The sequence below is a fragment of the Vidua macroura genome, chromosome 23 (genome assembly GCF_024509145.1).
Source record: "Vidua macroura isolate BioBank_ID:100142 chromosome 23, ASM2450914v1, whole genome shotgun sequence".
NCBI lineage: Eukaryota > Metazoa > Chordata > Aves > Passeriformes > Viduidae > Vidua > Vidua macroura.
In genome coordinates this window covers 7,011,237-7,036,282 of record NC_071593.1, presented here as the reverse complement: position 1 = coordinate 7,036,282, position 25,046 = coordinate 7,011,237, and the positions used below count along the sequence as shown (strand labels likewise).

The window sequence follows — 25,046 nt, the reverse complement described above, 5'->3', positions numbered from 1 at the left end:
ATCCCATTTCCCAACCCCATTTTCCATTCCCATTATTTCCCAATCCCATTCCCAATCCCATTCCCATTTCCATCCCCAATCCCATTTCCCATTATTTCCCGTTATTTCCCATTATTTCCCATTATTTCCCATTTCCCATTTCCCATCTCCCAGTCCCATTCCCAACCCCACAACTGGACACATCCCTGGAGGTTTGGGACAATCCCAATCCCTGCTCAGCCCAGCCCTTCCCAGCCCCAAGGGACGGAATTTTCCTGACTAGAAAATAAAATTAAAAAATGTAAAAATGTAAAAATGTAAAAATGTAAAAATGAAAAATGAAAAATGAAAAATGAAAAATTAAAAAATTAAAATTTAAAATTTAAAAATTTAAAAATGAAAAATGAAAAATGAAAAATGAAAAATGAAAAATAAAAAATTAAAAATTAAAAAATAAAAATAAAAATAAAAAATTAAAAAATAAATTAAAAATTAAAAATTAAAAATTAAATTAAAAATTAAAAATTCCAGCACGGGAAGAAACAAGGAAATCCACCCAGGAATTCCTGGCCCCCAACCCCTGGAATTTCGAGGCTCTCCCACCTCCAGGGATTTTTTTTTTTTTCCCTTTTATTCAGGGAAGTAAATTGGAAAATCCCTCATGGATTTTGAATATTTTAATATTTTTTAATATTTATGATTTTTTAGATTCAATTTTGGCAGAGATTGGTAGGGGAAATAAAGCACATTAAAATGAGGTTTTTAGGGGGAATAAATCACATTAAAATGAGGTTTTTAGGGGGAAATAAACCACGTTAAAATGAGGTTTTTAGCAGAAAGAAGCCACATTAAAAGGAGATTTTTAGGGGAATAAAGCACATGAAAATGAGATTTGTAGGGGGAAATAAGCCACATTAAGGTAAGACTTTTAGGGGAAATTAACCACATTGAAATGAGGTTTTTGGGGGAAATAAACCACATTAAAAGGAGATTTTTAGGGGAAATAAACCACATTAAAAGGAGATTTTTAGGGGAAATAAACCACATTAAAATGAGGTTTTTAGGGGGAAATAAAGCACATTAAAATGAGATTTGTAGGAGGAAATAAACCATAGAAGAAGGAGATTTTTAGGGGAAATAAAGCAAATTAAAAGGAGATTTGTAGGGGAAATAAACCACACTAAAAGGAGATTTTTAGGGGAAATAAGCCACATGAAAATGAGATTTTAATGGGAAACAAACCACACTAAAAGGAGATTTTTATGGGAAATAAACCACATTAAAAGGAGATTTGTAGGCGGAAATACACCGCACTAAAAGGACATTTTTAGGGGAAATAAGCCACATGAAAAGGAGGTTTTTAGGGGAAATAAGCCACATTAAAAGGAGATTATATTGGGAAACAAACCACATGAAAATGAGATTTTAATGGGAAATAAACCACGTTAAAATGAGGTTTTTAGGGGAAATAAACCACGTTAAAATGATTTTTTTATGGGAAACGACCTCCGGTTTCCTGTGTGGAATTAAGGAATGCTTTGGGTGGGCTCCTCCGCCCCAGCCCGTCCCAGCCCTTTCCCCGGGCAGGGCCCCGCTCCGGCTGGGCTCGGGCACTGCCAGGGATGGGCAGCCACATCTGGCACAGCTGGTTTTTTCCCCGATTTTTCCCCATTTTTCCCCATTTTTCCCCGAATTCCCGGGATTTTGGGGCGCCCAGGCCTCGACCCCGCCGCCTCCTCCCTCCCGCCGCGTCAGCGTTGCCAGGCAACGCCCAAAATGGCGGCGCGCGCGGGGCACGCCGGGAGCTGTAGTGCGGAGACCCCAACGCCCCCGCGCCCCGCCGGCAGCGCGGGACTCGCTCTCCCAGCAGGCGCCGCGGCGCCGCGCGAAAAGGCGGAGAGCGCGCCTTTACCTGCGGGGAGCGGGGCGCGCCGCGGGTGCTGCTGGGATTTGTAGTTCCTGGCGGGGCGGCCGCTAGGCGAAGCGGCGCGGAGGGCGGCGGCCGCGGGACTACAACTCCCAGGGTGCGGCGGGGCGCAGCGGGCTGGGCGCCGGTGGAGGGCGGGGGGTACGAACGGGAACCTCGGCGGTGCCGGGGGGATGCTGAGGGGAGCCCTCAGGTGAGGAGGAGGAGGAGGAGGAGGAGGAGGAGGAGGAGGAAGAAGCGGGAGGGGGAACGGGCGGCGAGCCCCGGGGCGAGCGCTGGGTGGGGCCCCATTGTTCGCGGGGAGCGGCGGAGGGCAGCGGTTCCTCATGGAGTCACCGAGTTCTCCGGGGATAATGGGCACCGGGGGGGCCCGAGGGGCTCGGCTTTAGGATTTCAACTCGCCCCTTGTTCCTGCTCCTCGCCCAGCGCTTTTGGGGCCAGCTGGTTCCTGCAGGAATCCCGTCCTTATCCCCCGCCTGAAACTTTTATTTCCTAATCGTTTAACTCGGTCGAAGACAATTTTTTTTGCCAGTCTGAGGTTGCTGGGGGTCGCGGGGATTTGGTGATGTTGTTCTGGCGTGGTTTTCCTGGCTAAGCTTCCCCCCAGATAAAGGGGATTTTGGTGCAGCGTTTGGGGGGTGGAAAAACCCCAAAGTGGCCATGGAAACATTGGGATTGTTGAGCTTGGAGAGGGGAACCTTTGGGGCGACCTCACCGTGACCTTCCCGAGCGACAGGAGGGACAACATTTCCAAAGGATGGAGCGGCAGGACATGGAGGGAGGGGGGGTTAATCCCGAGCGACAAGGAGCGGCTTTAGGGTGGATTTTGGGAACAAATCCCTCTCCGTGAGGCTGCTGGGATCCCGGCACTGGTTACCCCATGGAAATGCCATCCCTGGGATGCCCAAAGCCAGGCTGGGGCATGCAAGGTGTCCCTGGGGGTGGCACCTTTTAAATCCCTTCCAACCATTCCTTTAGCCCGTTCCCAAACCGCTTTTCCCCATAGAATATTCACCTCTGCTTCCCAAACCACTTTTCATGGAATATTCATCTCTCACTTTTCCCTGTGGAATATTCACCTCTGCTTCCCAAACCACTTTTCCCTGTGGAATATTCATCTCTCACTTTTCCCCATGGAATATTCACCTCTGCTTCCCAAACCGCTTTTCCCCGTGGAATATTCATCTCTCACTTTTCCCTGTGGAATATTCACCTCTGCTTCCCAAACCACTTTTCCCTGTGGGATATTCATCTCTCACTTTTCCCCGTGGGATATTCATCTCTCACTTTTCCCCGTGGGATATTCATCTCTCACTTTTCCCTGTGGGATATTCACCTCTGCTTCCCAAACCATTTTTCCATGTGGAATATTAATCTCTCACTTTTCCCCGTGGAATATTCATCTCTCACTTTTCCCCGTGGAATATTCATCTCTCACTTTTCCCCGTGGGATATTCACCTCTGCTTCCCAAACCACTTTTCCCCGTGGAATATTCACCTCTCACTTTTCCCCGTGGGATATTCATCTCTCACTTTTCCCCGTGGGATATTCATCTCTCACTTTTCCCCGTGGGATATTCACCTCTCCTCCTGACTGTTCGTGCTTGCAGCGCGTGCTGGAGGAGCACAAGGAGTCCCAGCAGCAAACAGGAATGGATGTTTGCTCAAGGCAGGCGTGGAGCAGCTCTTGCAGCAAAGCCCGGCTCAAGGCGGCTCTGGTTAAACCCAGCTGTTAATTGCTGGTACAAAAGCCCGGCCGTGGAAAGGGCAGGGCTGGAGCTGAGATCCGAGCTGGAAAAACGAGTCCTGCTCCAGCTGGGACTGAGAAAAGATTGTTTTGTTGAACCTCTCTCTCTTCTCTCTCTGTGCCACAGCAGGTTCCAGGTGAAATGAGCAGCGGAGCCTGGGGTGTTTGCTGGCAGCAGGGCCGGGTGCACAGGGCTCCGGGGGGCCTGCAGGTGAGCGGCACGTGCAGCTCCTCCAGCCCTTCTCTTCTCTCTGCTTTAGCATTTCAGTGTGTAAAACCCTTCTGTTCTCTCTGCTTTATCATTTCAGTGTCTAAAACCCTTCTCTTCTCTCTGCTTTATCATTTCAGTGTGTAAAACCCTTCTGTTCTCTCTGCTTTATCATTTCAGTGTGTAAAACCCTTCTCTTCTCTCTGCTTTATCATTTCAGTGTGTAAAACCCTTCTGTTCTTCCCTGCTTTATCATTTCAGTGTGTAAAACCCTTCTGTTCTCTCTGCTTTATCATTTCAGTGTGTAAAACCCTTCTGTTCTTCCCTGCTTTATCATTTTAATGTGTAAAACCCTTCTGTTCTTCCCTGCTTTATCATTTTAGTGTGTAAAACCCTTCTGTTCTTCCCTGCTTTATCATTTCAGTGTGTAAAACCATTTCCTTCTCCTCAGTTTTATCATTTCAGTGTGTAAAACCCTTTCCTTCTCTCTGGTTTATCATTGTAATGTCTAAAACTCTTCTGTTCTTCCCTGCTTTATCATTTTAATGTGTAAAACCCTTTCATTCTCTCAGTTTTATCATTTCAGTGTCTAAAACCATTTCCTTCTCCTCTGGTTTATCATTTCAGTATCAAAAACCCTTTCATTCTTCTCTGTTTTATCATTTCAGTGTCTAAAACCCTTTCATTCTTCTCTGTTTCATTATTTCAGCTTTTAAAACCCTTTCATTCTTCTCTGTTTTATCATTTAAATGTTTAAAACCCTTCCATTTTTCTCTCAGTTTTATAATTTCAACTTTTCTCCTCAGTTTTATCATTTCATCTTTTAAACCCCGTTCATTCTTCTCTGTTTTAACATTTCATCTTTTAAAACTCTTTCATTTTTCTCTCAGTTTTATCATTTCAGCTCTTAAAACCCTTTTGTTTTTCTCTCACTTTTATAGTTTCAACTTTTCTCCTCAGGTTTTTAATTTCAACTTTTAAAACCATTCCATTCTTCTCTGAGCTTTATCATTTCAATGTCTAAAATCCTTTCATTCTTCTCTCAGTTTTATAATTTCATCTTTTAAAACCCTTTTGTTCTTCTCTGTTTTAACATTTGAGCTTTTAAAACCCTTTCATTCTTCTCTCAGTTTTATAATTTCAACTTTTCTCCTCAGTTTTATCATTTGGGCTTTTCCAGCCCTCTCTGGTTCTGCTCTCAGCCTTATCTCTTCTTTTATTAAGCAGCTTTTGGGCGTGCTGTGGATTGGGAATTGTGAAACCACCTGAATTTCAGGCAGGGTTTCTCTCCACTTCCCTCCTTTTCCCGGCTGCTGAAATAATTCCCAAGCTCCAGCAACACTTTCAGCCAGAAAAATGCTGATAAAGCAGCAGAAAACAGAAGGAAACTGCAGATAAGGGAAGCGTTTTGCCTGCAGGAGTGGGAGGAGAGCCCCGAGGTGTTTGTGAAGCAAAAAGAGGCAAAATTCCCTCCCGGGTTTCATTCCCGTGCAGATCCCAGCTGGCAGAGATTTGGGATTTGCTCCAAAGGTGAAATCCTTGTTGGAATTCCGAAATCTGCCTTCCCCAAACTGAGCTGGCAGGAAAATCCTCAGGGTTTTTTTAATTCAGGCAGGGTTTTGTGTTTAAAAATTTAATTGTCAACGCTTAAAAGCCTTTCATTCTTCTCTCAGTTTTATAATTTCAACTTTTCTCCTCAGTTTAATCATTTCCAATTTTCCAGCCCCCTCTGGTTCTGCTCTCAGCTTTATCTCCTCAGAATTAGGCAGCTTTTGGGTGTGGCTAATAATTGAATATATTCTCATTCAGGCAGAGGCTTTATTTATATATATTTTTATATTTTTTCCCCAAATCCACAGGAAAAACGCTGCCAAATGTAGAACAGATTTTTTTGGCAATTTATTTTGCTGTGGGTGTTTGATCCTGAGGAAATTTGTGGGAAATTTGTCAATGTTGGGATGGTTTGGAGGGAATTTAAAGCTCCTCCTCCTCAGGGTTGGTGGATCCAGAATCTCCCTCCTGAATGTTTGGGATTTTTTTCCTCTCTAAATTTCAATTTATGAGGTAAAACCTCGTCCTTGGAGGCTGCAGAATGTTGAGTTTGACCAGAAAATGCTAAAAGTTGTTGTTCCTTCCCGGGGTGGGAAATCCTTGTTGGAATTCCAACATTTTCCTGCGCTGGCGGGAAAATCCTGAGGGGAAAAAATCTTCTCATCCAGGCAGAGGCTTTATTTATCTATAAATATTTATATTTTTTTCCCAAATCCACATGGAAAACGCTGCCAAATGTAGAACAGATTTTTTGGGGCAATTTATTTTGCTGTGGGTGTTTGATCCTGAGGAAATCTGTGGGAAATTTGTCAATTTTGGGATGGTTTGGAGGGAATTTAAAGCTCCTCCTCCTCAGGGTCGGTGGATCCAGAATCTCCTCAAGGTTTGGGATTTTTTTTTTCCTCTCTAAATTTCAATTTATGAGGTAAAACCTCATCCTTGGGGGCAGCAGAATGTTGAGTTTGACCAGAAAATGCTAAAAGTTGTTGTTCCTTCCTGGGGTGGGAAATCCTTGTTGGAATTCCAACATTTTCCTGCGCTGGCGGGAAAATCCTGAGGGGAAAAAATCTTCCAATTCAGGCAGAGGCTTTATTTATCTATAAATATTTCTATTTTTTCCCCCAAATCCATAGGAAAAATGCTGTCAAACATGGAATATATCTTTGAGGGAATTTATTTTGCTGTGGGTGTTTGATCCTGAGGAAATCTGTGGGAAATTTGTCAATTTTGGGATGGTTTGGAGGGAATTTCAAGCTCCTCCTCCTCAGGATCAGTGGATCCAGAATCTCCCTCCTGAATGTTTGGGATTTTTTTTCCTCTCTAAAATTCAATTTATGAGGTAAAACCTCCTCCTTGGGGGCAGCAGAATGTTGAGTTTGACCAGAAAATGCTAAAACTTGTTGTTCCTTCCTGGGAACCTGAATAATCAGGTGTTGACAAGAATTGAAATAATAATTGAATTTTATAATTTTTAATCACTAATCCTCGTCTGTGTTTGGTTACTCTTTGAGCAAGCAGGTGTTGACAAAAATCGAAATAATAATTTAATTTTATCATTTTTAAATAAATAATCCTTTCTCGTCTCTGTTTGGTTACTCTTTGAGCAAGCAGGTGTTGGCAAGAATCGAAATAATTGAATTTTATTCCACTTTATAATCAATAATTCTTCCTCATCTGTGTTTTCTTATTCTTTGAATAAGCAGGTGTTGACAAGAATCGAAATAATAAATTAATTTTATCATTTTTTAATCAAGAATCCTTCCTCATCTGTGATTTCTTATTCTTTTAATAATCGGAAGTTGACAAGAATTGAAATAATAATTGAATTTTTTCATTTTTAATCACTAATCCTCGTCTGTGTTTGGTTACTCTTTGAGCAAGCAGGAGTTGGCAAAAATTGAAATAATAATCGAATTTTTTCATTTTTAATCACGAATCCTCGTCTGTGTTTGGTTACTCTTTGAATAATCAGGAATTGACAAGAATCTAAATAATTGAATTTTTTTCATTTTTAATCACTAATCCTCGTCTGTGTTTGGTTACTCTTTGAATAATCAGGAATTGACAAGAATCTAAATAATTGAATTTTTTTCATTTTTAATCATGAATCCTCGTCTGTGTTTGGTTACTCTTTGAGCAAGCAGGAGTTGACAAAAATTAAAATAATTGAATTTTTTCATTTTTAAATAAATAATCCTTCCTCGTCTGTGTTTGTTTGGTTACTCTTTGAGCAAGCAGGAGTTGGCAAGAATTAAATAATTTCATTTTAGTTGTCATTCATCCCATCTGACAATCTCTAATCCTGGTTTTCTCTATTTCCTGATCCTCCCCTTTCCCCAACGTCTTCAGCGCAGGGCAGCAGAATTCCGGGCTCCTGCAGGAGCAATGGGAATTTATTCCCAGTTTTTCTGCAGGTCCGTGTTTCCCCGGGATGGAGGTGCCCTCGGTGCTTCTCCTGACCAGGCTCGTGGCAGAAGCTGCTGGAAAATCCACGGAAAACTCGGTGAGTGCTCCAGGAATTCAATTGGATTTTATTTTATTTTATTTTATTTTATTTTATTTTATTTTATTTTATTTTATTTTATTTTTATTTTAATTTTAATTTTATTTTATTTTATTTTATTTTATTTTATTTTATTTTTATTTTTATTTTTATTTTATTTTTTTTTTATTTTATTTTATTTTATTTTATTTTATTTTATTTTATTTTATTTTATTTTTAATTTAATTTAATTTAATTTAATTATTATTTTATTTTTTAAAATTTTATTGTAATTTTATTTTAATTTCATTTTAATTTAATTTTAATTTTAATTTTTTAAATTTTATTTTATTTTTATGTTATGTTATTTTATTTTATTTTTATTTTATTTTAATTTTTATTTTATTTTAATTTAATTTTATCTTATTTTATTTTATTTTATTTTATTTTTAATTTAATTTAATTTAATTTTTATTTTATTTTTTAAAATTTTATTGTAATTTTATTTTAATTTCATTTTAATTTAATTTTAATTTTAATTTTAATTTTTTTAAAATTTTATTTTATTTTTATGTAATGTTATTTTATTTTTATTTTATTTTATTTTGTTTTATTTTATTTTTTATTTTATTTTATTTTATTTTTATTTTATTTTACTTTCATTTATAAAACATGGATCTATAAAAAAAAAAGGATTTATTTAAAGAAATGGATTCATTAAGAATCGATTTATTTAAGAACAGACGTATGAAATAAAATCGCATTAATGGACATGAAATGAAACTTCCCTCCTGGCGGGACCCCAAACTCCCGGCGGGACTGGGGGATCCCTCAGGGACCCCGGGATTGTCTCCGCAGGCGCCGGCGCCGCCCTGCTGCGAGGGGATGCTGGACCCCAACGGCTCCTGCGCGCTCGGCCCGCGCTGCGGCACAGGTAGGAGCAATGCGGCAGCACAGGTGGGAGCAATGCAGCAGCACAGGTGGGAGCAATGCGGCAGCACAGGTGGGAGCAATGCAGCACAGGTAGGGAACAATGCGGCAGCAATGCAGCACAGGTGGGAGCAATGCGGCAGCACAGGTGGGAGCAATGCAGCACAGGTGGGAGCAATGCGGCACAGGTGGGAGCAATGCGGCAGCAATGCGGCACAGGTGGGAGCAATGCAGCACAGGTGGGAGCAATGCGGCACAGGTGGGAGCAATGCGGCAGCAATGCGGCACAGGTGGGAGCAATGCAGCACAGGTGGGAGCAATGCGGCACAGGTGGGAGCAATGCGGCACAGGTGGGAGCAATGCGGCACAGGTGGGAGCAATGCGGCAGCACAGGTGGGAGCAATGCGGCACAGGTGGGAGCAATGCGGCACAGGTGGGAGCAATGCGGCAGCACAGGTGGGAGCAATGCGGCACAGGTGGGAGCAATGCGGCAGCAATGCAGCACAGGTGGGAGCAATGCAGCACAGGTGGGAGCAATGCAGCACAGGTGGGAGCAATGCAGCACAGGTGGGAGCAATGCGGCACAGGTGGGAGCAATGCGGCAGCAATGCGGCACAGGTGGGAGCAATGCAGCATCAGCAGCACAGGTAGGAACAATGCAGCACAGGTAGGAACAATGCAGCACAGGTAGGAGCAATGCAGCAGCAATGCAGCACAGGTGGGAGCAATGCAGCACAGGTGGGAGCAATGCGGCAGCAATGCAGCACAGGTGGGAGCAATGCAGCATCAGCAGCACAGGTGGGAGCAATGCAGCAATGCAGCACAGGTAGGAGCAATGCAGCAAAGCCTCGCTCAGCAGCAATGCAGCACAGGTAGGAGCGATGCAGCAGCAATGCAGCACAGGTGGGAGCAATGCAGCACAGGTAGGAACAATGCAGCAGCAATGCAGCACAGGTAGCAGCAATGCAGCAAAGCCTCGCTCAGCAGCAATGCAGCTGCCTTTTTTGGACAAAATCTGGGAAATCGCGGCACGGACAGGGCTAAGTCCGTAGGCAGGGCTGAATGCACTCCTGTCTGCTGGGTGGGAAAAAGATAAAACAGGATAAGATAAGATAAGATAAGGATAAAATAAGATAAGGATAAAATAAAATAAGGATAAAATAAGATGAGGATAAAATAAGGATAAAATAAGATAAGGATAAAATAAAATAAGGATAAAATGAGATAAGGATAAAATGAGATAAGGATAAAATGAGATAAAGTTAAAATAAGATAAAGGTAAAATAAGATAAGGATAAAATAAGATAAAGGTAAAATAAGATAAGGATAAAATAAGGATAAAATAAGATGAGGATAAAAAAAGGATAAAATAAGATGAGGATAAAATAAGGATAAAATAAGATGAGGATAAAATAAGGATAAAATAAGATGAGGATAAAATGAGATAAGGATAAAATAAGATGAGGATAAAATGAGATAAGGATAAAATGAGACAAAGGTAAAATAAGATAAAGGTAAAATAAGATAAGGATAAAATAAGATAAGGATAAAAAAAATAAGGATAAAATAAGATAAGGATAAAATAAGGATAAAATAAGATGAGGATAATATAAAATAAGGATAAAACAAGATAAGGATAAAACAAGATAAGGATAAAACAAGATAAGGATAAGACAAGATAAGGACAAGATAAGATAAGATAAGTATAAAACAAGATAAGGACACCAATCTCGTCGGGCAGGCGGCCCCGAGGCGGCGGCGGCGCTGATCCTGGGCTCCTTCCTGCTCTGCCTCTTCCTCATCCTCTCCGTGGCCGCCTTCTTCCACCTCCGGCGCGGCAGCCGGCTGCCGGGGCTGCTGCACGGCCGCAGCAAAGGTAAAGCAGCCCCTAACGGGGTGTTGGTAACGAGCGCGGCTCTGCTCACTGCCCGGGTGGGGATTTCAGCTCAGCGGCCCCGCTCTGGGGAGAAAACGCCCGTTTTGGGAGAAAACTCCCATTTTTGGGCTCAAAAATTCCCACTCTGGGGAGAAAACGCCCATTTTGGGAAAAAAATTCCCATTCTGGGGAGAAAATTCCCATTTTCTGGAGAAAATTCCCATTCTGGGGAGAAAAGTCCCATTTTCTGGGGAAAATTCCCATTCTGGGGCGAAAATTCCCATTCTGGGGAGAAAATGCCCATTTCCTGGAGAAAATTCCCATTTTTGGGAAAAAAAATCCTAATTTGGGGCTCAAAAATTCCCACTCTGGGGAGAAAATGCCCATTTTGGGAAAAAAAATTCCCATTCCGAGGAGAAAACGCCCATTTCCTGGGGAGAAAATTCCCATTTTTGGGGAGAAAATTCCCATTTTTGGGAAAAAAATTCCCAATTTGGGGCTCAAAAATTCCCACTGTGGGGGGAAAATTCCCATTCTGGGGAGAAAATTCCCATTGTTGGGCTGCTGAATTCCTGTTTTGGGGAGAAAATTCCCATTCTGGGGAGAAAACTTCCATTTTCTGGAGAAAACTCCCATTTTGGGGAGAAAATTCCCACTCTGGGGAGAAAACTCCCATTCCCTGGAGAAAATTCCCATTTTTGGGCTCATAAATTCCCATTTTTGGGCGCATAAATTCCCATTTTGGTGAGAAAATTCCCATTCTGGGGAGAAAATTCCCATTTTGAGCTCATAAATTCCCATTTTGAGCTCAAAAAATCCCAGTTTTGGGGAGAAAATTCCCATTTTCTGGACAAAATTCCCAATTTTGAGCTCATAAATTCCCATTTTGGAGAGAAAATTCCCATTTTGGGGCTCCTAAATTCCCATTTTCTGGAGAAAATTCCCAATTTTGACCTCAAAAAATCCCAATTTTGAGCTCATAAATTCCCATTTTATGGAGGAATTCCCAATTTTGACCTCAAAAAATCCCAATTTTGACCTCATAAGTTCCCATTTTGAGCTCAAAAATCCCAATTTTGAGCTCATAAATTTTTATTTTACGGGCAAAATTCCCAATTTTGAGCTCAAAAATCCCAATTTTATGGAGGAATTCCCATTTTGTGCCGATAAATTCTCCCAATCCCTTCTCCCAATGGGAATTTTGAAGATTTTCGTTGCATTTTGGGACAAAATTCCCTTTTTTTAACCAGAGATTTATTCCCTGCGTGGCTTTGGTTTTGGCAAATGAACATTCCCAGCCTTCAAAGTAATTAAAATAATCTTCATTAATTTTCTTTTTCTTCTCTTTTAGCTTCTGTTCTGCAGCCCAGTGAAACGGTGAGTTCTGCTTCTGTGGGGACAAGGAATCAGCAAGAATTCCCTTTTTCATTGGCAAAAATGTCCTTTTTAATTAACAAAAATTCCCTTTTTCATTGGCAAAAAATGTCCTTTTTAATTGGCAAAAAATTCCATTTTAATTGACAAAAAATTTCCATTTTAATTAACAAAAATTCCCTTTTTCATTGGCAAAAATGTCCTTTTTAATTGGCAAAAAATTCCATTTTAATTGACAAAAAATTTCCTTTTTAATTGGCAAAAATTTCCATTTAAATTGACAAAAAAAATCCATTTTAATTAACAAAAATTTCCTTTTTAATTGGCAAAAAATTCCATTTTAATTGGCAAAAAAATCCATTTTAATTGACAAAAAATTTCCTTTTTAATTGGCAAAAAATTCCATTTAAATTGACAAAAAATTTCCATTTTAATTAACAAAAATTTCCTTTTTCATTGAAAAAAATTTGCATTTAAATTGACAAAAATTTCCTTTTTAATTGACAAAAAATTTCCATTTAAATTGAAAAAAATCCATTTTAATTGGCAAAACCTTCCATTTTAATTAGCAAAAATTTCGATTTAAATTAACAAAAATTTCCATTTAAATTGTCAAAATTTTCCTTTTTAATTAACAAAAATTCAATTTTAATTTAAAAAATTCCATTTTAATTGGCAAAAATTTCCATTTTAATTTAAAAATTCCATTTAAATTGACAAAATTTTCCTTTTAAATTGACAAAAAATTCCATTTAAATTTAAAAAAATTCCATTTCAAGCAACAAAAATTTTGATTTAAATTAACAAAAATTCCCATTTTAATTAAAAAAAAATCCATTTTAATTGACAAAAATTTCCTTTTTAATAAAAAAAAATCCATTTGAATTGACAAAAATTTCCATTTTAATTAACAAAAATTTTGATTTAAATTAACAAAATTGAGACTTTATTGAGCAACTCCTTAATTGCTGAATTAATTGCTGAAAATCCTGATTTTTTTAAGGAAAAACTTTCAAAAAGTGCTTTTTTTACATGAATAAAATTGGAATTTTTAAAAAATTCCGGATTTTTTAAGGAAAAACCATTTAAAAAGTGCCTTTTTTTCAGGAATATAATTGGATTTTTTTAAAATTCCTGCATTTTTTTTAAGGAAAAACTGTCAAAAAGTGCTTTTTTTACATTAATATTATTGGAATTTTTAAAAATTCCTGATTTTTTAGAGGAAAAACTCTTAAAAAGTGCTTTTTTCCCCATGAATATTACTGGAATTTTTAAAAATTCCAGATTTTTTTAAGGAAAAACTGTTAAAAATTGCTTTTTTTTCATGAATAAAATTGGAATTTTTTTAATTCCTGAATTTTTTAAGGAAAAACCATTAAAAATGCTTTTTTTTGACCTCCTGCTGCCCCTCAGGCCTCCATGATCCCTCCTGCAGCTTCCTCAGGTGAGGAGATTTGAGAAAATCCCACAAAAATCCCCAAAATTCCCGGCTCAGGAGCGGAAATGCCCGGGATGGGATTTTGGGGTTTGGGGCCGGGTTTGGGGCCGGGGTTGGGGCCGGGTTCAGTGGGGTTGGGGCTGGTTTAGTGGGGTTGGGGCTGGGTTTAATGGGGTTGGGGCCGGGTTTAATGGGGTTGGGGCTGGGTTTAGTGGGGTTGGGGCCGGGTTTAGTGGGGTTGGGGCCGGGTTTAGTGGGGTTGGGGTTTGGGTTGGGTTTGGGGCTGGGTTTAGTGGGGTTGGGGCCGGGTTTAGTGGGGTTGGGGCCGGGTTTAGTGGGTTTAGGTTGGGGGGGTGGGTTTTGGGGATTTAGGCTTGGTTTTATGGTTGGGTTTTTGTGGGTTCTGTGTTTAGTTTTTGGTTTGAGGTTGGATTTTGTGGGTTTAGTTTTGGGTTTGGGTTTTGTGGGTTTAGTTTTGGGTGTGGGGTTGCGTTTTGTGGGTATAGTTTGGGAATTGGGTTTTGGGGGATTTAGGCTTGGTTTTGTGGGGTTAATACTGGGTTTGGGGTTAAAAACCACAAAACTCAACCCCGGATCCCCAAAACCCAACCCCAAACCCCCAAAACCCAGCCCCAAACCCCAAACCCAGCCCCAAACCTCCAAAACCCAGCCCCAAACCCCCAAAACCCAGCCCCAAACCCCAAACCCAGCCCCAAACCTCCAAAACCCAGCCCCAAACCCCCCTATGTCTCAATTCCCTCATCCCCCTCTCTGTTCTTTGGGAATTCCCTCCTGGCTCCCATCCCAGGGGGTTTTTTTGGGATGTTTTGTCTCGGGTGTGCGGAAGCCACACTAAAACCCAAACCCAAATCCCCAAACCCCAACCCCAAATCCCCCAAACCCAACCCCAACCCCAAACCCTGCTGCACCCCAATCCCCACATCCCCTCTCTGTTCTTCGGGAATTCCCTCCTGGCTCCCATCCCAGGGGTTTTTTTTGGGATGTTTGTTCCCGGCAGTGCGGAAGCCGCGCTACGTCCGCCGCGAGCGCTCGCTCGGCCCGCCCGACAGCCGGGTCAGCAACGTCTGAGCCCGGCCTGGGGAGCCCGGCCTGGAGAGCCCAGCCTGGAGATCCCGGCCTGGAGATCCCGGCCTGGAGATCCCAGCCTGGAGAGCCTGGAGATCCTGGCCTGGAGAGCCCGGCCCAGCCCAGCCTGGGGATCCCGGCCTGGAGATCCCAGCCTGGAGATCCCGGCCTGGAGATCCCAGCCCAACCCAGCCTGGAGATCCCAGCCTGGAGATCCCAGCCCAACCCAGCCTGGAGAGCCCGGCCTGGAGATCCCAGCCCAACCCAGCCTGGAGATCCCGGCCTGGAGATCCCAGCCTGGGGATCCCGGCCTGGAGATCCAGGCCCAGCTCAGCCTGGAGAGCCCGGCCTGGAGAGCCCGGCCTGGAGAGCCCGGCCTGGAGATCCCGGCCTGGAGATCCCAGCCTGGAGATCCCGGCCTGGAGAGCCCGGCCTGGAGATCCCAGCCTGGAGATCCCGGCCTGGAGAGCCCGGCCTGGAGATCCCAGCCTGGAGATCCCAGCCTGGAGATCCCAGCCTGGAGAGCCCGGCCTGGAGATCCCAGCCTGGAGATCCCAGCCTGGAGAGCCCGGCCTGGAGAGCCCGGCCTGGAGATTCCAGCCTGGAGAGCCCGGCCTGGAGAGCCCGGCCTGGAGATCCCAGCCCAACCCAGCCTGGAGATCCCGGCCTGGAGATCCCAGCCTGGAGATTCCAGCCTGGAGAGCCCGGCCTGGAGAGCCCGGCCTGGAGATCCCAGCCCAACCCAGCCTGGAGATCCCGGCCTGGAGATCCCGGCCTGGAGATCCCAGCCTGGAGAGCCCGGCCTGGAGATCCCGGCCTGGAGATCCTGGCCTGGAGATCCCGGCCCAACCCAGCCTGGGGAGCCCAGCCTGCAGAGCCCGGCCTGGGGAGCCCGGCCTGGGGAGCCTGGAGATCCCAGCCTGGAGATCCCGGCCTGGAGATCCCAGCCTGGAGATCCCGGCCTGGAGAGCCCGGCCTGGAGATCCCAGCCTGGAGAGCCCGGCCTGGAGATCTCGGCCTGGAGAGCCCGGCCTGGAGAGCCCGGCCTGGAGATCCTGGCCCAGCTCTGCCCGGCCCAGCCCAACCCAGCCCAGCCCAGCCCAGCCCAGCCCAGCCCGGCAGCTGGGTTTGTTTTTATCTCCTTAAAAACCAACGAGATTTTGGTGGAATTTTCAGGGATAAAACCCAAATCTTGGAGAGGTTCCTGTGCCAAAAAATTCCAAATTTTTCCTCTTTATTATGAAAAATAAAGTTGTTTTCCTCCTGGCCAAGGAATTCCAGTTGAAATTCCCAATTTTTTTTTTTTTTTTTTTTTTTTTTTGGAGGATTTGGGAGATTCCAACTTGGAATTTTGATCATTTCCAATTTTCTGCTGCTGAGATTTTTTTTTTTTTTCCCCCAAATAGGAAGTTTTTATCCTGGAATTCAGAATTCTTGAGGATTTTCCAAATTCCTGAGGAATTTCTGAATTCCAAAGAGAGGGGAAAAAAAAAAAAAAAAAAAAAAGGAGGAACTATGCAAATAATTCCAAGGAAGTCCTGTGTGTTTAATTAACTTAATTGCTGAAATGTTAATTTATTGAAGGATCAGCTCCTTTTTCTGTCTCTTCTCGTGTGGGATTTGCTTTAATTGGTGTCTAAAAATGGGATTTGTGTCCTGAAAAATGGGATTTGTGTCCTGAAAAATGGGATCTGTGAAACTAAAAATCTAAAAACGGGATTTGTGTCGTTAAAAATGTAACAATTGAGTTCTGTGTGTGGTTAAAATCGAGTTTTTCTCAGGGATTTTTACCCAGAAAACTTGAAAATCCCAAGGTTTTTACCCAGAAAATGTAAAAATCCCAAAATTTTTCTCCACTTTTGGGATGTGGTTCAGCTTTGCCATCGCTGTGAGCTCCTGGTTGAGTTTGTGGGGTTTTGGGGTTGGGTTTTATGGGTTCAGGTTTGGGTTTTGGGGTTGAGTTTTGTGGGTTTAGGTTTGGTTTTATGGGTTTAGTTTTTGGTTTGGGGCTAAGGTTGGGTTTTGTGGGCTCAGGTTTGGGTTTTGGGGTTGAGTTTTGGTTTTATGGGTTCAGGTTTGGGTTTTGGGGCTGAGTTTTGTGGGGTTGAGCTTTGGGGATTTAGGTTTGGGTTTGGGGCTGAGGTTGGGCTTTGTGGGTTTAGTTTTGGGGTTGAGCTTTGTGGGTTTGGTTTTTTGGGTTTAGTTTTGGGTTTTGGGGTTGAGTTTTGTGGGTTATTTTTGGGTTTGGGGTTAAGGTTTGGTTTTTTGGGTTTAGTTTTGGGTTTTGGGGCTGAGGTTGGGCTTTGTGGGTTCAGGTTTGGGTTTGGGATTGAGCTTTGGGGGTTTAGTTTCGGGTTTGGGGTTTTGGGTTTAGTTTTGGTTTTGGGGTTAAGGTTTGGTTTTATGGGTTTAGTTTGGGTTTGGGATTTGAGTTTTGTGGGTTTAATTTTGGGTTTTGTGGGGTTGAGCTTTGGGGTTTTGTTTTTTTTGGGTTTGGGATTGAGCTTTGGGGGTTTAGTTTTGGGTTTGGAGTTAAGGTTGGGTTTTATGGGTTTAGTTTTGTGTTTGGGGTTAAGGTTGGGGTTTAATTTGGGGTTTTGTGGTTGAATTTTGTGGGTTTAGTGTTGGTTTTATGGCTTTAGTGTTGGGCTCGGGGTTGAGTTTTGTGGGTTTGGGTTTGTGATGGAGTTTGGTGGGTTTAGATTTGGATTTGGGGTTTAATTTGGGGTTTTGTGGTTGAATTTTGTGGGTTTTGTTTGGTTTTATGGCTTTAGTGTTGGGTTTGGGGTTGGGTTTTGTGGGTTTAGTGTTGGGTTTGGGTTTGTGATGGAGTTTGGTGGGTTTAGATTCGGATTTGGGGTTAAGGTTGGGGTTTTGTGGTTGAATTTTGTGGGTTTAGTTTGGTTTTATGGGTTTAGTGTTGGGCTCGGGGTTGAGTTTTGTGGGTTTGGGTTTGTGATGGAGTTTGGTGGGTTTAGATTCGGATTTGGGGTTAAGGTTTGGGTTTAATTTGGGGTTTTGTGGTTGAATTTTGTGGGTTTAGTTTGGTTTTATGGGTTTAGTGTTGGGTTTGGGGTTGGGTTTTGTGGGTTTAGTGTTGGTTTTATGGGTTTAGTGTTGGGCTTGGGATTGGGTTTTGTGGGTTTGGGTTTGTGATGGAGTTTGGTGGGTTTAGATTCGGATTTGGGGTTAAGGTTTGGGGTTTTGTGGTTGAATTTTGTGGGTTTAGTTTGGTTTTATGGCTTTAGTGTTGACTTTTGGGGTTGGGTTTTGTGGGGTTGGTTTGGCCTTGGAGCTGAGCTTTGGTTTTGTGGGTTCCATGTTGAGTTTTCTGGGTTTTCCCTTCCTTTTCACCATCCAGTTCCCTTCCCAAAGCTCTGCTTTGGGTTCAAACCAACAAAACTCTGCTTTAAAACTCGGTTTTAACCCCCGGCATTTCCTGGATTTGTATCTTTGTACACGGTGCCAAAATAAAGAGATTTAAACTTTGCTTTTTTTTTTTTGGCTTTTCAGCTTTTTCTTGGGCTTTGATTAGAAAATAAAACAGAGGAAAAATTTGGGGAAAAAACATCAAATTCTGAGCCTGTGCTGCCCCTCAGGGAGAGCCGAGAGGGGAAATTTCCTTGTGGAAAATCCCTGAATTCCAGAGGCTCTGGAACTGGGAGAGCTTTAATTAGGAGCGAGCAATTAGTGCGGGCTTAATTAGGATGTTTACCTGGAGCAGGTAAAGCCAGGCTTTAATTGCCTTTTGCCCTCCCTGCTGCCCACTGGGATCCGGGCTCGGGAAATTCCCAATTCCCCGTCCCAGGGAGGTCATTCCCACTGCGGGGTTTGGGCTGATTGCTTTGGAACTCCATGGATTATCCTTAAATTCCATGGATTTCCTTGAATTCCATGCATTTCCTTTGGATTTCCTTTGGATTTCCTTCTAATTTCATGGATTTCTTTGGATTTCCTTGAATTCCATGGATTTCCTTTGGATTTCCTTCTAATTTCATGGATTTCTTTGGATTTCCTTGAATTCCATGGATTTTCTTGAAATCCATGGATTTCCTTTGGATTTCCTTGAAATCCATTCATTTCCTTTGAATTCCATGGATTTCCTTTGGATTTCCTTGAATTCCATGGGTTTCCTTTGGATTTCCTTGAATTCCATGGATATCCTTTAATCCCATGGATTTCCTTTGGATTTCCTTTTAATTTCATGGATTTCTTTGGAATTCCATGGATTTCTTTTTAATTCCATGGATTTCCTTTGGATTTCCTTTGAATTCCATGGATTTCCTTTGGATTTCCTTTTAATTCCATGGATTTCTTTGGAATTTCATGGATTTCCTTTTAATTTCTTTTTTTATTTCACGGATTTCCTTTAATTCCATGGATTTCCTTTAATTCCGTGGGTTTCCTTTGGATTTCCTTTTAATTCCGTGGATTTCCTTTAATTCCATGGATTCCCTTTGAATTCCGTGGATTTCCTTTAATTCCATGGATTTCTTTGGAATTTCAGGGATTTCTTTTGGATTTCCTTTCAATTCCTTTTCAACTCCATGGATTTCTTTTTAACTCCAGGGATTTCCTTTTAATTCCACGTATTTCCTTTAATTCCATTCAATTAAATTGATTTTTTTTTAAATTTATTTCATAGATTTCTTGTTCATTCCATGGATTTCTTTTCATTCCATCCCTGGAATTCCCTGGAGCTGTGGCCGCTGGGGGGAGTCGAAGGCAAGGAGAGTCCCGGGAAGTGGAGCTGGGAGCGAGAATTCCAATAATTCCTGGGAACAGGTGAATCCTCAGAATCATCCCGCGGAATCCCTGGAAAAAACCAAATCATTCATTGCCCCTGGATCAGCAAATCCCGGGATTTGGACTCTGGATCAGCATCCCGGATTTTGCGTCTGGATCAGAAATCCCAAAAAATTTGCCCCTGGATCAGCAAATCCCAGGATTTTACTCCTGGATCAGAAATCCCCAAAATGTTGACCCAGGATCAGCAAATCCCAGATTTTGCCTCTGGATCAGAATCCCAGATTTTGGCCCTGGATCAGCAAATCCCGGGATTTTGCCTCTGAATCAGAATCCCAGATTTTGCCCCTGGATCAGAAATCCCAAAAATTTTGACCCTGGATCAGCAAATCCCGGATTTTGGCTCTGGATCAGAATCCTGGATTTTCCCTTTGGATCAGAATCCCAGATTTTGCCCCTGGATCAGAATCCCGGATTTTCCTCCTGGATCACAATCCCGGATTTTGGCCCGGGAATGGAGCTTTTCCCGCGCTTTTCCCGGGAATGCTCTGCAGCTGCTCATCCCTGGGAAAAGGCGGTTCCTCGAGTGCCCTGGGCCGGGCTTTAACGAGCCGAGCCCGAGCCCCGCTCCCTTATCTGTTCTGATAAACTCCCAACGGTCGCGGGGCGCTGCCAGCGAGCCGAGAAAAATCCCGATTCCATGGATCCCGATTCCATGGATCCCGATTCCATGGATCCCAATTCCATGGATCCCGATTCCATGGATCCCGATTGGATGGATCCCGATTCCATGGATCCCGATTGGATGGATCACGATTTGATGGATCCTGATTTTATAGATCCCGATTTGATTTTATGGATCCCGATTTTATGGATCTCAATTTTATGGATCCCAATTTTATTTTATGGATCTCGATTTTATGGATCTCAATTTTATGGATCCCGATTTTATGGATTCTGATTTTATTTTATGGATCCCGATTTTATTTTATGGATCTCGATTTTATGGATCTCAATTTTATGGATCCTGATTTTATAGATCCCGATTTGATTTTATGGATCCCGATTTTATGGATCCCGATTTGATTTTATGGATCCCGATTTGATTTTATGGATCCTGATTTTATCGATCCCAATTTTATGGATCCCGATTTGATTTTATGGATCCCGATTGGATGGATCCCCATGGAAAGCTGAGCTCTGCTGGGGCTCTTTGCTCGGCCAGGACAAATCCAGCTCCAAAAAAAATTCCTGGGATAAGAAGAAAGTTTCCCTAAGGCTTAAAAACCCTTAAAAAAGAGCTTTAATTTATTACAAAGGAATCTTTAATTTATTACAAAAGTATCTTTAATTTATTACAAAAAATATATTTAATTAATTACAAAAATATCTTTAATTTATTACAAAATTATCTTTAATTTATTACAAAATTACCTTTAAGTTATTACAAAAATATCTTTAATTTATTACAAAATTATATTTTATTTATTATTATTCTTCCCTATTTCTCTGGAATATCATTATTATTATTATTATTATTATCATTATCATTATTATTATAATTATTTATTTATTTATTTATTTTCCTTCCCTTTTTCTCTGGAATATCCCGCTGACGATGATGATTATTTTTATATTTTATTTATTATTATCCTTCCCTTTTTCCCTGGACACCTTTATTTATTCTCTGTTCCCAGTTCCTTACTGGGGACGGCCACTCCCAGCTTGGTGAATTCCGCGGCGAGGACACAAAATAATAAAAATAAACCAGTCAACCCGAGGAGAAAACACGGAATTTTTGCTGCTTCCTCACCACACCCAAGGCTTTTCTCCTGCTGGTTTTTTCCTGCTCCAACGACCCAGAGGCAATTAAAAAAGTCGGTTTTAATGAAGCTTTAATTGCGCAGGTGCTCGGCAGCTCCCAGGGTGGAATAGGGCAGGTGCTGAGAGGGAAAAAAAAAGATAAATTTGACTTTAACAAGGACAAACAGCATAAAAACACCGGGATGTTTGTGGTGGGGCTCAGCTGGCAGTGCCAGCAAAAAAAATAAAAATAAAAATAAAGAGTTTTTCTACTGGGATTTGGGGTGGGAATAAACAAAATACATCAATTTCTCATCGTTTGGGGTGGGAATAAACAAAATAAACTGATTTCTCATCATTTGGGGTGGGAATAAAAATAAATCAATTTCTCATCATTTGGGGTGGGAATAAAAATAAATTTCTTATCATTTGGGGTGGGAATAAACAAAATAAATCAATTTCTCATCCAGCGTCAGGGTAAAAAATGGGGATGGGGCAGAGATTCTTCAAGCTTTGGATGGGATATTTTGATTTTTTTTTTTTTGTTTTTTTTTGGAGGGTTTTGCTCAGGGTTCTTAACCCCTCCAGGAGGAAAATATTAGAAAAAAAATAAAATTAGAAATTCAATTTTTTTTCATGGAATGAGCCCTGGGAATCCTCAGAGAACAGAACCTGGAAAAAAACCCCAGAAATCACCCAGCTCCGTTTCCTGCTGCCTTCCTCAATTTCCCAGGTGTAAAAATACTGGAAAAATTCACTTTACACTGGGTGATTTCCAGCACCTTTGGTTCAAAAGTTGTTTTTTTTTTTTGCTGTCTGGGTGCAGTTTGGGGTCTGATCCCAATTTTCCCAATTTTTTTTGAATTCTTCGCGGAGCTGAGGGGATTTGGGCCTTTTTCCTTGACCTGCATTTTGAAATATTCCCTTTGTGTTTTAAGGTGAATTCTCTCTGTTTGTGAGGGGAATGTGCCTGAATTTCAGTCCTCAAAGAGGTAAAAATGATGAAAATAGCAATAAATTGGTATTTTTACAAATTTCACTGATCAGAATTGTTAATTAGCTTGGTATCAGCATCTCTGAGGGGATTTGGGCCTTTTTCTTGGCCTTGAGGTTTTTTAATTTCCTTTTTGTTTTAAGCTGAATTCTTCCTGTTTGTGAGGAGAATTTCAGTCCTCAAAGAGGTAAAAATGATGAAAATAGCAATAAATTGGTGTTTTTACCAATTTCAGTGATCACAATTGTTAATTACTTTTATTTCAGCACCTCTGAGGGGATTTGGGCCTTTTTCTTGACCTGGAGATTTCACAATTTCCTTTGTGTTTTAAGGTGAATTCTCCCAGTTTGTGAGGGGAATGTGCCTGAATTTCAACCCTCAACAAGGTAAAAAGAATAAAAATAACATTAAATTGGTGTTTTTACCCATTTCAGTGATCACATTTGTTAATTAGTTTTGTTTCAGCCCTACTGAGGGGATTTGGGCCTTTTTCCTTGGCCTGGAGTTTTTACAATTTCCTTTGTGTTTTAAGGTGAATTCTCCCCGTTTGTGAGGGGAATGTGCCTGAATTTCAACCCTCAAAAAGGTAAAAAGAACAAAAATAACAATAAATTGGTGGTTTTACCAATTTCACTGATCAGAATTGTTAATTAGCTTGGTATCAGCACCTCTGAGGGGATTTGGGCCTTTTCCTTGGCCTGGAGTTTTTACAATTTCCTTTGTGTTTTAAGCTGAATTCTCCCTGTTTGTGAGGGGAATTTCAGTCCTCAAAGAGGTAAAAATGATGAAAATAGCAATAAATTGGTGTTTTTACCAATTTCAGTGATCACAATTGTGAATTACTTTTATTTCAGCACCTCTGAGGGGATTTGGGCCTTTTGCCTTGACCTGCATTTTGAAATATCTCCTTTGTGTTTTAAGCTGAATTCTCCCGGTTTGTGAGGGGAATGTGCCTGAATTTCAACCCTCAACAAAGTAAAAAGAATAAAAATAACAATAAATTGGTGTTTTTACCAATTTCAATGATCACATTTGTTAATTAGTTTTGTTTCAGCCCTACTGAGGGGATTTGGGCCTTTTCCCTTGACCTTGAGTTCCTTTGTGTTTTAAGGTGAATTCTCTCAGTTTGTGAGGGGAATGTGCCTGAATTTCAAACCTCTAAGATGTAAAAATAACAATAAATTGGTGTTTTACCAATTTCAGTGATCACAGTTGTGAGTTACTTTTGTTTCAGCACCTCTGAGGGGATTTGGGCCTTTTTCCTTGGCCTTGAGTTCTTTGTGTTTTAAGCTGAATTCTCACAGGTTGTGAGGAGAATGTGCCTGAATTTCAACCCTCAACAAGGTAAAAAGAATAAAAATAACAATAAATTGGTGTTTTTACCAATTTCAGTGATCACAATTGTGAGTTACTTTTGTTTCAGCACCTCTGAGGGGATTTGGGCCTTTTTCCTTGGCCTTGAGTTTTTACAATTTCCTTTGTGTTTTAAGCTGAATTCTCCCTGTTTGTGAGGGGAATTTCAGTCCTCAAAGAGGTAAAAATGATGAAAATAGCAATAAATTGGTGTTTTTACCAATTTCAGTGATCACAATTGTTAATTATCTTGGTATCAGCACCTCTGAGGGGATTTGGGCCTTTTCCTTGGCCTGGAGTTTTTTATTCCCTCTGTGTTTTAAGGTGAATTCTCCCCGTTTGTGAGGGGAATGTGCCTGAATTTCAACCCTCAAAAAGGTGAAAAGAATAAAAATAACAATAAATTGGTGTTTTTACCCATTTCAGTGATCAGAATTGAGAGTTACTTTTGTTTCAGCCCTTCTGAGGGGATTTGGGCCTTTTTCCTTGACCTTGAGTTCCTTTGTGTTTTAAAGTGAATTCTCTCAGTTTGTGAGGGGAATGTGCCTGAATTTCAAAGCTCTAAGATGTAAAAATAGCAATAAATTGGTGTTTTACCCATTTCAGTGATCACAATTGTGAATTACTTTTGTTTCAGCCCTTCTGAGGGGATTTGGGCCTTTTTCCTTGACCTTGAGTTCCTTTGGGTTTTAAGCTGAATTCTCCCCGTTTGTGAGGGGAATTTCAGTCCTCAAAGAGGTAAAAATGATGAAAATAGCAATAAATTGGTGTTTTTACCAATTTCAGTGATCACAATTGTTAATTAGCTCGGTATCAGCATCTCTGAAGGGATTTGGGCCCTTCTTCTTGACCTTGAATTTTTAGAATTTCCTTTGTGTTTTAAGCTGAATTCTCCCCGTTTGTGAGGGGAATGTGCCTGAATTTCAGCCCTCAACAAGGTAAAAAGAACAAAAATAACAATAAATTGGTGGTTTTACCCATTTCAGTGATCACAATTGTGAATTACTTTTCAGCCCTTCTGAGGGCATTCAGCCACAGGCCAGGAAAATGATTTCCATTTTAAAACAAAGCAGAAAAGAAGCGGCGCTCAGAGGATGAAAATTCCTGGAGCTGCACTCTCCCAGCTCTGCTATCTCCTCATTTTCCCAGGAAAATTATTCCAATCTTTCCCCCTCATCCCCTCCACCCTTGGAAGCTGAGAAACGACGGAAAAAAAAAAAAAAAGAGAATTTCCCCCATTTCCTCCCCTCAATTAAAAAAAAATCCTCTCCCAGGAAATAAATAACAAACCCAGCCAAGCAGGGAGCATTTTCCTCACCGGGAGCCGAAGTTAAAAATTATTCAAAGTGAAAATTCCTGGCCTGTGAAGCGGCGGCTCCGACTGTACCAGGCAAAGATTTCCACGCTGGAGATAAGAGAGCAGCGAGAAATCCCAAATTCCACCCGCAGCTCCCCTTTCCCACCTCGTTTTCCTTCTTTTTTCTCTCCTTTTGGGATCAGCATTTCCTGGGTTTTCCTGGAGTTTAAAGCACAAAGAGGACTGGGCACCACA

At 41.5% G+C, this 25,046-nt stretch overlaps 1 protein-coding gene and 1 long non-coding RNA gene across 6 annotated transcripts; both read left to right on the top strand.

The window, feature by feature from the left end:
• Positions 1 to 2,028: 2,028 nt before the first annotated feature.
• Positions 2,029 to 14,893, top strand: C23H1orf159 (chromosome 23 C1orf159 homolog). Of its 4 annotated transcripts, none has more exons than XM_053997829.1 (9): positions 2,053 to 2,099; positions 3,517 to 3,648; positions 3,784 to 3,864; positions 7,827 to 7,915; positions 8,753 to 8,828; positions 10,566 to 10,700; positions 12,052 to 12,077; positions 13,488 to 13,518; positions 14,531 to 14,893. In XM_053997829.1, the coding sequence occupies exons 4-9, from the start codon at positions 7,844 to 7,846 to the stop codon at positions 14,599 to 14,601; spliced, it is 411 nt and encodes a 136-aa protein (XP_053853804.1). In that variant the 5' UTR covers positions 2,053 to 2,099; positions 3,517 to 3,648; positions 3,784 to 3,864; positions 7,827 to 7,843; the 3' UTR covers positions 14,602 to 14,893. The 4 variants fall into 4 exon arrangements, with proteins under 4 accessions (XP_053853802.1, XP_053853804.1, XP_053853803.1 ...); XM_053997828.1 differs by having other exon boundaries at positions 3,781 to 3,864; XM_053997827.1 differs by lacking the exon at positions 3,517 to 3,648 and having other exon boundaries at positions 2,029 to 2,099; positions 3,781 to 3,864.
• An 8,680-nt stretch (positions 14,894 to 23,573) lies between these two features.
• On the top strand, positions 23,574 to 24,699 carry LOC128818310 (uncharacterized). 2 transcript variants are annotated; one of them, XR_008440453.1, is made up of 4 exons: positions 23,574 to 23,675; positions 23,819 to 23,872; positions 24,379 to 24,432; positions 24,508 to 24,699. It is a non-coding gene; the product is annotated as an uncharacterized LOC128818310 (long non-coding RNA). The 2 variants fall into 2 exon arrangements; XR_008440452.1 differs by lacking the exon at positions 23,574 to 23,675 and having other exon boundaries at positions 23,783 to 23,872.
• Positions 24,700 to 25,046: the final 347 nt, after the last annotated feature.